The following is a 14308-nucleotide window of genomic DNA, read 5'->3' on the forward strand; positions in this document are numbered from 1 at the left end:
GAGTAACAGGACACCCCTCCCCCCAAAACACACACACACACACACACACACACACACACACACACACACACTCTTGGCCTGCATGAGGCAATGTAGTAGTAGCGCTTGCAGAAGTGGCGGGAGAGGACACAGGCATTACCATCTGCAGCGATGGCTTGGGCTTGCCTTGGGGTCCACCCTCCCCTTCACGTCCCCTTGACCATGGAATTAAGGGTCACTCCAAACACCATTTTCTGCCAGGTACGCGCCCCATTCCCCGGTATCCGAGGGCAGCCTTCCGAGGTAGCCAGCAGTAGCTGTGGCAGTTGCAGGAACCAAGGAGGACACAGCACGGAGGAAGAAAGAGTAGGGCGAGGTGGGGGCGGAGAAAAAAAAATCCCGCAGCATTGGCTATCAATTTAGAGTAGAGCGACCACTGTCGCTGCGGTGGAAGGAAACGCTGCCAACCGCAACAGAAACACCACCCTCGGATACCTAAGTGAGCATGTGTGGACTTTGCGCACGCCTAGTGGGGTTGCTCAATGTTATCGGATTTCTTAGGAAATTATCCAGTTACCAGGTTTTGCATGTACCCAGGAGGCTTAGGAAGGGGCTTGTTTGGGACTGAAAAGTAGTTATAAAGTCTGAAGTGAAATGAAAAGGTGGGAGGAACCCTGAGACCAGTGAAGCCACACGGGGTCATTTTCCACTAGAAACTCTACAGGGGTCACAGTTCTTTAGAAATTCTAAATGGGCAATGAATGCACATGTCATCACCTAAGCCTGCCCTGGAAATGCTTCTCTGTGTAGGCAATATTCATTCATTCATTCACTCAACCCATTCCGTGCTAGGAGCAGGGAATGAAAGGGTGAATAGACACAGACCTCATTCCTACCTTTATGGAAGAGTCTAGTGTGTGTGGTTTAATGTATATTATAGTTTTCAAAAAGCCATGTGTCAAGGTGGACATCCAAGAAGCTTTAAATCCTCCCTTATGCAGTAGTTATTATTCTTGACCATTATTCATAGTAGAAAACGTGTCCAAAGATATAAAAATAGTAAGTAGCACCGAGTCCAGGTCCAAATCCAAGGTTGTCAGATTTTAGAGTCTTTTAGCTATCCTGATGACTTTTGCAATACTAATGCACCTTTGCAGAGCCTACTTGTCTGGACTTGAACTCCACCCTTAGAGTGTAGAGCCAGTGTCTTGGTTCTCCTCCAAGGTGGTGGTGGGGTGTGGGAACTTCCTGTTCTACAGTAGGGTTTGTAACTGTGCTGAAGCATCTGGATAGAAATTTAGCTTAACAAAGTATATATTGCATACTTACTATGTGTGAAGTTCCAGATGAGGGGCTAAGGAAGACAAAATTAAACATAAGCTCTGAGGGTACTTAGAGCTGAGGAAACAAAAAGTGCAAAATTTGTTGAATAGGTATTAAAATATTGATTTTCCATGTTTGCCTTTTGTTCCTGTATTTTCATTACCTCATTTCTAGATATCTTTTTTTAAAAAAAATTCTAAATGACATACATCTATCATTTAAGACTCCAGATAACATTCACTCTTTTTAGCACCTTACTTCTCCAAAGTAAGAATTAATTTACTTCTCCACTCTTTTTTGTACTTTCAAAAACTAAGCAAGACTTCTTTTTTTCTTAAAGATAAAGCCATTTAAAGAAGAGGAACAGATAAGAACTAGTAAACAGATGAAAGATACTGCGATGATAGCACTTGGAAATTATTTTGTCAGAATTGTAAATTAATCAGGCATACTCTTGAAATTGAGAGTCAAAAAGAAAAAAAAAACACTGGGCATTGGTACATGTTTTTAGAGCATTTATGTAGATGAGGTTAGTAGAATAACTTGGAACAGAGCACTCAGCAAATGATACATTTTTATAAATAACAAGGATAAGATCATTGGTAGCTCTGAGATTTACAGATGTTATACAGTCTTAGTTACAATTATAGTTTCAAGTCATATTCAAGAATCATCTTTAATAATGTAAGTACAGGCAGAGAAAGATGGTGACCACTGTCAAGAGATAAAAGTGCACCCTCCGGGTGAGTGAGGAATGAACAAAATAATATTTAGGAAAAACATTATTGCATTAAGGTTTATTTAACTCTGATATAAATGACGAGAACAAGAATTTGGGAATGACTGTGTATTGGGAATGTCAGTGTATTAATTATATCTTCACAGAAAAAAAGAATATACCTGATTACTACCTCTTTGTAAGTGATGCTGTTTCAAGAGACTTAAATCCTAATGATAAAAAATCCAAAATACAAAGGCGGACGGGATTCGGATGGTCGTCTCTATCTTGAATTCTGAATTAACCAGCACCATTCACAAGGAATCTTCCTGTTGGCAGCAACGACTCAGGGAAAAGGAAGCAGGAGAGCATAATCCTCTGGTGATGGGCACGTTCCCTCTTTCAGGTTCTTGTTCTTCCAACTGGATGGAACAGTACCTGAAGGCAGGCGCCCTTATCTGACAGCGTTCCAAGCACCTTGTCCTTTCAGTTGCTCGTGCTGCTAGTAAAACACGGAGAAGTGGATTTTTCTGTAGATTCCGCACCGCCGGACCGCCCCCACACCCCAAGCCCTGAGGCGGAGGGAGCGGTGGTAGAGGAGGGGTGGGGTGGGAGGAGACGGACTCGAGTTACTGAGCATGTGCAAGGCCTGGCGCATGCTCAGTGAGGCCGGCAGCTTCCCATTGCGGGTACCCCCGGTGGTGGCAGCGGTGGCGGAGGCAGCGGCGGCACCGCCTCCTCCTTACACACCCGGGGTGGCGGGGTTAGATGAGCGGCCCCAGTAGCGGCGAGGGCGGCGCGGGGGGGAGGAGGAGAAGGAGGAGGAGGAGGAGGAGGTCGCTGTCTTTGTAGTCTCCCTGCTGCGGGAGCCAGAGGCCGCCGCCAGAGCCGTCGTCGTTGGCAAGGGGTGTAAGTGCGCGCGCGTGTCTGCCCGCCCGGCCGGCGGGGACGAGGCGGCGACGGCGGCGGCGAGGATGATGATGTGCGCAGCGACTGCCTCCCCCGCCGCCGCCTCCTCGGGGCCCGGCGGGGACGGATTCTTCCCAGCCGCCACAATCTCTTCCTCCCCGGCGCCGGGGGCGCTGTTCATGTCGGTTCCCCAGGGCTCCGTGGCTGCTGCGGGGCTGGGGCTGGGGCTGCCCACCTTGGACTCCCGGGGCCACTACCAGCTGCTGCTGTCAGGACGGGCCCTGGCCGACCGCTACCGGAGGATTTACACAGCTGCGCTAAGTGACAGGGACCTGGGGGGTAGCAGCGCTGGACACCCGGCCTCCAGGTGCGTTTTCTTTACTTGTGCCACATGTCGCGTGTGCACCGTGTGTGCATCCGTGTGTGTATATCCATGTATGTGTATACTGAGCTGTCTTTTAGTGAGCGCTTGATGCTGGTGGTAGAGCACTTATTGAGATAAGAGGGTGCGGTGGCTGTAGTGTCACCTCCGTGTGTGTGTGTGTGTGTGTGTATCTATGTCTGTCTGTCTTTCTATGTGGGGATTTATGGAGGGTGGGAGGGTAGCCTGTGATGCTAGAAAAGGTGATGGTGCTGGTTATTTATGACACGTGTGTGTATTGTTGAGGAAGGAGGAGGCATAGGTAGAGGATAAAAAGGTAACAGGAATAGAAATTGCGAGAGTGGTGAGGAAAGTGGCATTTCCAGTGTCTCTGCGGCAATGTTATTTTGCACGCCCCCCCACCCCCAAATGACATTCTTTTCTCTGTTTGCTACCTCTATGGAAGAAATCTGCCTTTTTCTAAGGGGAGCAATGGTGTAGGTTAAGGTTAGTGTCATTATTTGTAGGATGAGTTTTAGATTATCAGGCTAGACGTTTCGTTTTAAGAGATTTATGAGTAAGAGTTGCAGATGGAGATTTATGTAGATATGTAGATGAGAAAGTGTCTAATAAAGATTTTTAGAGCTGTATTTAGGTAACTGGGCCTTTGGCCTTCTAGAAATGTGTTTGTAGCTGCTCTTGTGTTCTTATATCCCATCGGCCATTTCCCTTCATTTTCTGTTCTATTTCCTCTGGTACTTATAGAGTAGAGGGGATTTTGTGGGAAAAAGGAAAGCTGAAAAACTTCAAAATATGACAGCTGGTATAATGTACAACTGCTATCAGTTAGAAAATTTGATTAGCTCCTAGATCTTGTTCTTTTAAAGCCTGCACCTTTAGCTTCCTCAATGTAGATGCTCATTCACTTTCATTTTCTTTTTCTTTAAATGTGGGTACCTTTTTTTGCCAAGGGCTCTCCCATTGTTTTCTTTCCCATGCCCTTACTTGCCACACACCCTGAAGGATGGTGACTGACTTGTTTCAGCAGCTTTCACAGTGATAATTGGGAGTTGCCTTCATTTCTTCCCACAGCTTGTTGCAGTGCATTAGGAAAGCATAGTAGGGTTTTGTCAAATGAGTATACAGTATTACTGAATGTGCAGTGTATTAGGCAATAACCAGATCTCTTTTTTCTTCCATTCCGGAGTGGTTAGGCTGTAAGTCAGGTATTTGTAGTTTATCAGTATGCATTGTGCTTTTCCATTGAGACAGTTGTGAAGATGGAGCTTTGTTCACACCCGTCTTTTCTCATGTGTATGATTGTTTATGGAATCGAGCACATGAATAATTTTATCATATGGATATGTAAAGATGTGTAACTGCCCTTTGCTATCTAGAATGAAAGCCAGAATGGTGCAAGTCTGTTTCTTGCTAATGTTTTTTGAAAATAACACAAAACCACAGAGTTTGCTCTGATAATTAGGTATAGTTTTGAGCTTCAAGTCTCTGAATTGTGACACTCAAAAATTATTATATCTCTCAAAGGTTTAAAATTATTTTTTTATGTTTTTTTCCCCAGACTTATACAATAATTTGTGACTGGTATATTCCTGTTTTGACCTTCAACTACTTTATTTGTACAATAATGTGATTTCTGTGGATCTAGAAATTATTAACAGTTATTAGACAAGATTAATATTGGTTAATCATGTACATAAAATTTGTGAATGATCTTTAGTCTTTGATTTATTTTGGTACAAAGTGATGAGAAATCACTTTGGTTTAGGTATTTCAAGAAATACTGAAGCCAGACTTATGATATTGATATTATCTACTAATGCTTGTTTATAACATTATTGTTTATGATAGTTTGCCTTATTTTTTTCTAAGTTTTAGCTTGCAGCTACTCTTTATTGAAGTTTGATTAAGGATTCGATCACATTTCTTATTAAAGGTGAATGGAAAAGAAGAGCTTAATGCGTGATATAATTATTTGTTTAAAGCTTTAGTTAGAGAATGGAATGAGGATAGATGGAGTTTTAGTGATCAAAAAGTTTGAAGGTGTGAGAGAAAGAAGATAAGGAAACAGAAAAAGAGATCAGAAAATTAAAAAGAGAATCAAGAGAGGATAACATCTCTGGCCCTAGGAAAATAGATGGAAAGTGCTGAAGAAAGTTAATCACACATTCTAGGTCACTGAGAAGTTTTAGGAAAAGATTATACTAGAGGGATGGGGTGAGGAGTGAATGGGAATAGCCTGGGGGAGATCAGGATTGAAGAAAGAATGAGGAAGTGTTGGAGGCTGGTAGGGTATTAAAATATGGGAGGGTAAGTGGAGAGGGAGAGATTAAAGAATTGAGGGGGGGATAATTGATAGAAACATGTCAGTGGAATATCTCAGGAGCAAGTTTAAGCTGATAGAGGAAAGTTAGTTTTTTGAGAAGAATTAGGGGCTGGTCTTTATTTAGTCAGGGAGAAAATATACAGACTGGGAGTTTGTGGAGGATGGGAGCCATATTCATTCATTTTGGTAATCTGAATGTCTAGCACGTTTTTGTGACATTCATCCTGTAAATATAAAGGGCCTACTGTGTGCCTGGCACCATCGTAGGGGCTGAGGATGTAGCAGTGAGCTCAATAAATAAGGTCTCTACTGTCTTAGAACTTCCACTCTAGTGGGAGAAATAGAAACTGGTAATTTCAGTTAGTGACAGGTAACTATGTAGGAAATGCGGCCAGTTTCATGTGATAGAGCATTTGTAGTTGGGTTGTTTTAAGGGACATGATTGTGAAAGATCTTTGATAGCTGGTGTTTAAGTTGAAATATAGTCATGAGGAGGCAGATCTAGAGGAAGAGTGTTTAGGAAATTATAAAGGTTCTGAGATGGGAACAAGCATGTTATGTACAAGGAACAAAAACATGGGGAGTGAATTTCCAACCACAGTTGAATGAATTAATCAGTATAGATTGTATTTTAGTAGTGTGGGGTTGAGAAACGGAATGATTAAAGCCTAATGGAATATCTGTGACCTTGATGACATACTAACAAACTTGGACTCTGATGCTGACTGGTTTTAAATCCTGGCTCTATTATTTGCTAGTTATGAAACTTTGAGTACATTGTGTAACTTCCATGTAAAATGCAAATACTAGTTTTGATTTGTTTGCTGAGAGTGAGGGCTTTGAGGACTTGAAGACAAGGATCTTGTTTTTTACTCTTGCTTTTGGTCTCAATGACAGCGTTGAATGTGGAAATAACTCATTCGGTGACTGAGAAAATATGTTTTTGAATGAATGAGACTTATCAAAATTGGAACATTCTTTTGGGGAAAGGGTTGACAGGAAAGGATTGTTTGATCAGTTCTGAGTGTAAGTGGGATAGCCTTGCATTTCGGAAGCATCATAGCTCAATGGCTGGATGTTAGAGCTACGGAGGCTGACTGCCTTAGTTCAAATGCCAGTTTTACTTTTTTTAATGTGTTGAATTGGGCAAGTTAAGAGGTTTTCTTTGTCTGTTTCTTTACATGTAACATAGGGTTTTGCAAAGGACATTGTGCCCACACATGGTAAGTGCCTATAAAATGTTAAAATTTCAATCATAAACTTTTACACTCAAAGGAGACATGGAATAACTTCTAATTGATTGTTTCAAGGTTAAAGTGTGACTGGAAGTCAAAGAAAAATAGACATTGAAGGTTTTTGGTAACAGTGTTTGACTATTTGGTGAAAAGAACAGTAATGCCAGGAAGGAGCTGATAGACTATGGGATAAAGAGGAGTCAGGATATCTGGGTTTTGAAGTGGTAGAACAAAGTTAGTGGAAACAATAAAGGAGATTGTGACCAAAATGGGGAATTGCTTTTCTTGTCTAAGCTATTTAAACCAACGTAGTTCCTTCATCTATTTTTTTTTTCTTGTTAGAAATGGTATTTGAGCCCATCCTACAGGCACATGGGATTCTAGTTGAAAGAGGTTAAATAGTCAGTTAATCTAACAAATATTCAGGGATTATTACTTAGCCCTAATTGTTGGTCTTATAAAGATTTATACATTCCTGTTCCTAGATTTGAGTGTATTTTCTATCTAGGAGTGAAAGACACAGAAGCAGATACTTTTGTGAAAGTGTTAAATGAAGTAGCTGAGAAAGCATAACCTATTATGCTCAAATGTATAAGTAGAGATGAAAAAGCAGTTTGTGGGTAGGTAATGGTGAGATTTTTGTTAATGCTGTAGGTATCAAGAGGGAGAGGAGAGGGAATTCATTCTGAAAATGGAGGCTTTGGCTAAAAGTGCAGGAGTGCAGGACATCTTGAAGAGCAAGTTAAGAATTAGGTTTTAGGGCTGTGGCTGTGGCTGTGGCTCAGCGGTAGCACGCTTGCCTGGCAAGTGTGAGACACTGAGTTCAATTCTCAGCAACACATAAATAAATAAAACAAGGTCTGTCAACAACTAAAAAAATAAAATAAAATAAAATTAGATTTTACTCAGGAAGTGCTAATCAAGACCCTGACTTTTTTTTTTTTTTTTTTTGGTAGTGGGAGCACTCATGGCTGAGCCGCATCCCCAGACCTATTTTATATTTTATTTGGAGACATGGTCTCACTGAGTTGCTTAGTAGCACCTCACTTTTTCTGAGGCTGGCTTTGAACTCGAGATCCTCAGCCTTAGCCTTCTAAGCCACTGGTATTATAGGCATGTGCCACCAAGCCTGGCTAACCCTGATGGTTTTGAGCTAGGAAAATCGGAGTGTATTTTATTTTATTTTTTTTAAATTTTAGGTGGACATAGTATCTTTATTTTATTTTTATGTGGTGCTGAGAATCGAACCCAGTGCCTCATGCATGCTAGGCGAGCATGCCACCACTTGAGCCACATCCCCAGCCCTTTATTTTATTTTTTTAATTTGTTCTTTTTAGTTATACATGACAGAAGAATGTATTTTGACATCATACTGACATGGTGTGTAACTCACCATTCTTGCGGTTGTAAATGATCTGGAGTATAGTAGTGTATTAAGAAGTGATGTAGGATGTATTTATGAATAGGTAGTAATTTTCTTGATATAGTTATTACATCTGTGGAGTCCTATACAATGTATGATTCAATGTTAATTCAAAGACTGCTCTGTTGGCATATGGAAGGTAGAAATGTGAAATGAATTAGTTTCTCAGTTCAAAAAAGAGAACAGTCTTGTTTGGGGTCTTAAAAAGAAAATAAAAATGTTAATTTAAAAATACTTTCACATTTTACAATGTTTGTTTAAAAATCAACAGAATAAGCCCAGTGTGGTGGCACACGCCTATAATCCCAGCGACTTTGGAGGCTGAGACAGGAGGATCACAAGTCCAAAGCTAGTCTCAGTAATTTAGTGAGGCCCTAAGCAACTTAGTGAGACCCTGCCTCAAAATTAAAAATAAAAAGTACTGGGGATGTGGCTCAGTGCTTAAGGGCCCTTGGATTTAATCCCTGACACTAAAAAACAAAACAACAGAATGGTCTCATGTTTTTCTCAAAAACAGACTAAATTTGCAGGATGTTGGGGGAGGGGTTAGTAAGGTTAATTGAGGTTTAATTTATGTATACTAAAGTATGCATAAAGTACACTCTCTTTAAATATTCATTTGAAGAATCTTGGAACCATCATCATAGTCAAGTATAGAACATCTCTATCACTTCGGAATGTTTCTTTAGTCCTTCCTTCTAACCCCTGGCTATCATGACCACTTTTTGTCACTAATATTTTCTATAATGTCATATAAATTTAGCTCCTTAAGGGCAGGGCCCCAGCTACTGTTCATCTCTTAAGGTTTCATTAGATTTTGTTTAGACATTTTTAGCAAGGATATTTTGTATATAATGTTGAATACTGTGTGTTGCTTCCATCAGAGGTTGTCAGTTTATTTCACTATAAAATGGTGCTGAGTCTGATTACTTGGGTAACATGGTACCCACTAGACCTTACTTCTGTAGATGTATGCTTTTTCCATTTGTAAGGAGCACATAATCATGGGCTAATGACTTCAGCACACTAAATATCTTTCACCTAATGGTTTTAGCATCCTTTAATAATCCTTGCCTGAGTCAGTAATTTTATTAGGGATTTAAAAATGATAATTTTCCCTATAATTTTATTATTCCTTCTATGTTTGTTAGCTAGAGCTCTTTTGTAAAGAAAAATTTACTCTTATCAACTGTAGTTTCTCCTAAGAAAGCAGAGCAAATGCTTAACTGCCTTCCCTCACTAACCCAATTGCTGTCATAGTCCAGTGGTGGTGTGGCAGGTGCTACTAGGCCCCAGATCTCTCTCCATACCCAGTTTAGCACATTTTCCTCTAGCTTTATGGGAATATTAGTAGCTAAAGCTAATTATAGCTGAGTTTTTTTTCCCCAGGCATTGCCTTGAGCTAACCCAGCTTCCTCTCCCAAAGGCAAGCCTTCACTTGCCAGTGGAAAAAAAAGCCAGTGTCTTTTCCATGTAGGTGTATAAATGCCTGGCTCTTTTGCCCTAAGGCAAGGTAACTTTGAAAGCCCATCCCTTCACCCTAGTTCTTCTTGGGACTTGTCAAGCTCTTGCTGTGACTACATCATAGTTCAGCTCATTTGACTGCTCAGTCCTACTCCATTCATTGCCTCACAGCTGTAGATTCTGAGAGCACTCCACAATATATTTCTGAATGTGCACATCTTCATTTTAGTCTTTTCTGAGGGACTCTACCCAGGTGGTACCAGGAATATTCTGAGGAAGTAGATTTCAAAATGACACTTTGCAGTGGACCTGTCATCCCAGCAGTTGGGAAGGCTGAGGCAGAAGGATTGCAAGTTCGCGGCTAGCCTGGGCAACTTAGCAAGACCTTGTCTTGAAGGAAAAAAATAAAAAGGGATAGGATGTAACTCAGAGGTATCTCTGGGTTCAATCCCTAGTCCTACCAGAGAGAGAGAGAGAGAGAGAGAGAGAGAGAGAGAGAGAGAGAGAGGGAGAGAGACACAGACTGACTGACTTTGGAGCTAGATTTATGTACTGGCTGGCAATGAGAACCCCATCTGAAGTATCAGTGGAGACCTGATGCTGTTAATCCTTGGCAAGTACTGTGGCTGTTCCACTGTTAGAATTTTCACTGGTGTGAATTGGAATGCATTTTCTGTGGAAGTGGAACACTATCTTGGGCTTTTGAGAGAGTCAGGGAAGTTATTTATTATTAGGACAATGTAATGAGAGGGGTATTGGTGAGCAACATTGATGGGTTGGAGAAAGATGATGAAAAGCTGAAGATAATTTGGGGAAAAATGTAAAAAGAAACATTTTTATTAGCAGCATATAAAGGAAAACCTCCAGTAGGAGGAAAGAGGCTAAATTGTAAGGATAGCAAAGGTCCAGGGTATGTTTAATTCACAACACTGACCCTCTGTTAATGCCAGGGTCACTATTCTGGTTAGGAAAGGATGCACCCCTCGCCCTTAGGCTGAGATATCTAAATTGATGCACTTGAAAACTATGAACCCCCAAATTTGCTTGAACCCTGGGGGCTTTCAAATTGGCCTACTTCTGCTGGCTAAAGGGTGCTTGCATGAAGATTAACCAATAACTAGAGTTAATTTTCAACAAATCTACTTGTAGGTGCTGGACCCAGGGAGGAAGGAACTGTACACACACACAGACACACATGTACACTGATTTCCAACTGCACCAAGGCACCTCAGTGCACCACAGCAAATGCAATGGAATGTCATCTACTATTTCAGAATTTCAAAAGAAACATGGTAACATCTGTCATAAACTATTAGCTTGAGGTAGTAAAAGTTTTTGACATTCGATCATACTACATTCCTTTCAATATTGTCATATTTTTGTGAAGTTGGTTGCTGTGATATATATCATGTACAGAAATGTGGAACATCAAAAGACTGTGGCATGTTTAATCTCAGATTCTAAGTTTTAGAAGTTTTTACGTTGCCCAACAGGTGTAAATGTCCTATAATTAAGTAGTTGTCATTGTCTAAGAATGAAAAGTATATTTTGTTTCAAATTATGTGTGTCCTTTTTCAAAGAACCACTAAAGTGATAGCACATAAATTATTATTAATTATTTGTATCTAATTATTTTATAAATATTACTGTTAGATAATTTTTTTGGTCTGTGAGTATGTAGAAAAATTACTGATGATGGCTGTGCATGAGTTCAATAGAGGGTTTCTGTTTGTCAATGGTGGTGTAGCAACTGCTGCTGCTATTGAATGTCTAGCCTAACAGCAGCAGGGAACAACCTTCAAGGAGATCAACCACTTCTTATACCTTGGAAAGGATTATGGTTCATTTTGACTGGATTTGACATATTTTCTGAGTATGAGTGTATTTTTCCAGCTTGTAGGATTCATCCAACACTACTAGCTAAGTACATGGATCATTTGAGATGAGGGATCCACTTTATAGCAAAGAAGGATTCATGAGATCCATTTATCTCATCATGTACCATACCAGCCAGAAGCTGCTGACTTAATAGATTATTAAAATCTCTTTTGATGGAAGAACTGATAATGATATCCTGGAGCTTGGACCTAATATCCTACAAGGATGGGGTGCTATCCTCCCATGCTTCTAATCTTAAGAAGGAACACATGAAAAATAGGAGTGGCTCTACTTAAGATCACTCTCCATGATACACCTGGGAAATCTATGCTTCTCATCTCCATAGCTCTGACTGCTAGGGAAATAAAGGATACTGTTATCAGATGAGAAACATTTCCAGTAGAAGATGCTGCAAGAATCCTATTATAATTGAAGCTACAGCTTCTGCAAAGATGTGAGTCTTCTTTTCTACAGAAAGAAGTCTCTGGGTAGGGGTGATATACCTGTTTATCTGGAGGAAGAAGGACTGCTGTTACACAGTAGAGCACAGATGTTTGGTATGTAGGTGATCTGAGGAATATCTCTTGATACCTCCTTGTCCAATGATGATGGTAAAGGGACATGAGAAAGTCCTGATGACCACTACATGAGGTCAGTCAAATGATTTGGACTAGCAGGAATGCTAGCCAGAGATAAAGAGAATCTTCCATAACATTGGAAAAATTGTCAGAGAAATTGTCAATGTTAGTTTGCTCTTGAAACTATCTTTGGGGAGCAGAACGTCCCACTTAACTTCCTCTGGAAAATTTCCCCAGGAAATGAAACTAACCAAAGTCCTAGAGAAACTTTCCAGTATTTATTTGAAATAAATGAATCCTAGTAGGTGGACTGTAGTGAATACTGTGGAGTGGAACCCAGATCTCCTCTCCAGAACTGAGGAACTCATTCCATCCTCCAGTGAGAGCTTTTGTTGAATGAAAACTCTAATTTGTGTGCTCTTTGGGTATATAGTCTTTGGCTGAAGAGAGTCACCTTGTCCTGTATGAACTGATTGGTGGGGATGTTTTATAGCTTTTTAGTGCTTCTATAACTTTTCCCCCCTGTTTTTTAGTTGTTAATACTAGCATATGAACTTTTGTAAATTGACCTTGTGTTTGTAACCTTACAAAACTTATTCATTAATGGTTTTGTAGATTCTCTGGGATGTTCTGTGTTATCTTTTGGATTTTCTGCCTATTAGTTTTCAGTCTTTCATCATTAAGTGTGATGTTAGCTGTGGGTGTTTTGATGGTTTTCATCAATTCTAGAAATTCTATACTATTCTAACTTTGCTCATAGTTTTTATCATAAATGCCCATTGGGTTTTGTTAAATGCTTTTCTGCATCTATTGAAATGATCATATATTAAAGGGATAAGAAGAAAATTGAATTGTTAATTTTTGAACATTGATTTAGCCTTATATTCCTGGGCTAACCTTATTTGTATAGGTTGAATTATTAAATTTGATTTGCTAATATTTTATTAAGAATTTTCATGTTTGTATTTATAAAGGATATTGGTCATAATCTTTTTATTTTCTTTTTTAGTAATATTTTTTAACAGTACTAGGAACTGAAGACAGGACTTTGTGCATGTTAAGCAGATATTCTGCTACTGAGTTAAATTCTCAGCTCTTTAAAAATTTGTTTGAAACAGGGTCTTGCTAAGCTGCCTGACTGGTCTTGAACTTGTGATCCTTCTTCCTTAGCCTCCTGAGTAGCCATCTTTTTGGTAATGTTTGTCAAATTTTAGTATTACACTTACCTCATAAAATGAACTGGGCCAGATGTGGTGGTGCACACTTGTAATTCCAGCATCTCAGGATGCTGAGGTAGGAGGATTGCAAGTATAAGGACATAGCAATTTAGCAAGGCCCTAAGCAAATTAGTGAGATCTATCAAAAAAAAAAAAAAAAAAAAAAAAAAAAAAAGGAAAGGCTGCGGATATAGGTAAGTGGGAAAGTGATCCTGGGTTCAATCCCCAGTGCAAAATAAATTAAATAAATTGATTAATAATTCCTTTGTATTATTAAAATGTTTGTTTAGGTTTGATGTCATTTCTTCTTTCTTCTTGAATATTTGATAGACTACACCAGGGCCATTATCTGGTCATGGATTTTTCCTTTGGAGGAAACTTGACAACCTTCTTTGATAGATATCAAGATATTCAAATTTTTTTTATCTCTCATGTCAACTTCAGTAGCTTATGTGCCTGTGTTTTGAGAATTTGCCCATTTCATCTAAATTTTTGGCTTAAAGTTGTCCATAATGTTCTTTTATTTTCCTTAATGTCTGTGAGTTCTATGACAATAATTTCATTTCTAATAAAAACTATTTTAGAGCAGTTTTAGGTTCATAGCAAACTTGAGAAGAAGGCACATAGATTTCCCACCTACTCCTGACTGCACAAATGCATAGTGTCTATCATTATCAACTTCTCCCACCAAAGTCATAATATATATTTTTACCAAAGATGAATGTACACTGACACATCATAATCACTAAGGTCAGTAATTTACATTGGGGTTTACTATTGGTGTTGTACATTCTGTGTATTTGGACAAATATATAATGACATGTATCCATCATTATAGTATCATACGGACTATTTAGCCTGCCCAGGATATTATATTAT

At 39.7% G+C, this 14308-nt stretch overlaps 1 protein-coding gene across 9 annotated transcripts in view; it reads left to right on the forward strand.

Annotated features, from left to right (window-relative positions):
- The first annotated feature begins 2753 nt into the window (after positions 1 to 2753).
- Positions 2754 to 14308, forward strand: part of Mycbp2 (MYC binding protein 2) — a 272185-nt gene continuing 260630 nt past the window's right edge. For 4 of the 9 annotated variants that reach the window (XM_071611434.1, XM_071611435.1, XM_071611436.1 and 1 more), the window contains exon 1: positions 2754 to 3296. In XM_071611434.1, the coding sequence (XP_071467535.1) occupies positions 2995 to 3296 (302 nt within the window). In that variant the 5' untranslated portion in view covers positions 2754 to 2994. The remainder of the gene's footprint in view (positions 3297 to 14308) is intronic. The other 5 variants (XM_071611437.1, XM_071611443.1, XM_071611439.1 and 2 more) reach the window with 2 other exon arrangements.

Source organism: Marmota flaviventris, chromosome 4, assembly GCF_047511675.1.
Source record: "Marmota flaviventris isolate mMarFla1 chromosome 4, mMarFla1.hap1, whole genome shotgun sequence".
In the NCBI taxonomy this organism is placed as follows: domain Eukaryota; kingdom Metazoa; phylum Chordata; class Mammalia; order Rodentia; family Sciuridae; genus Marmota; species Marmota flaviventris.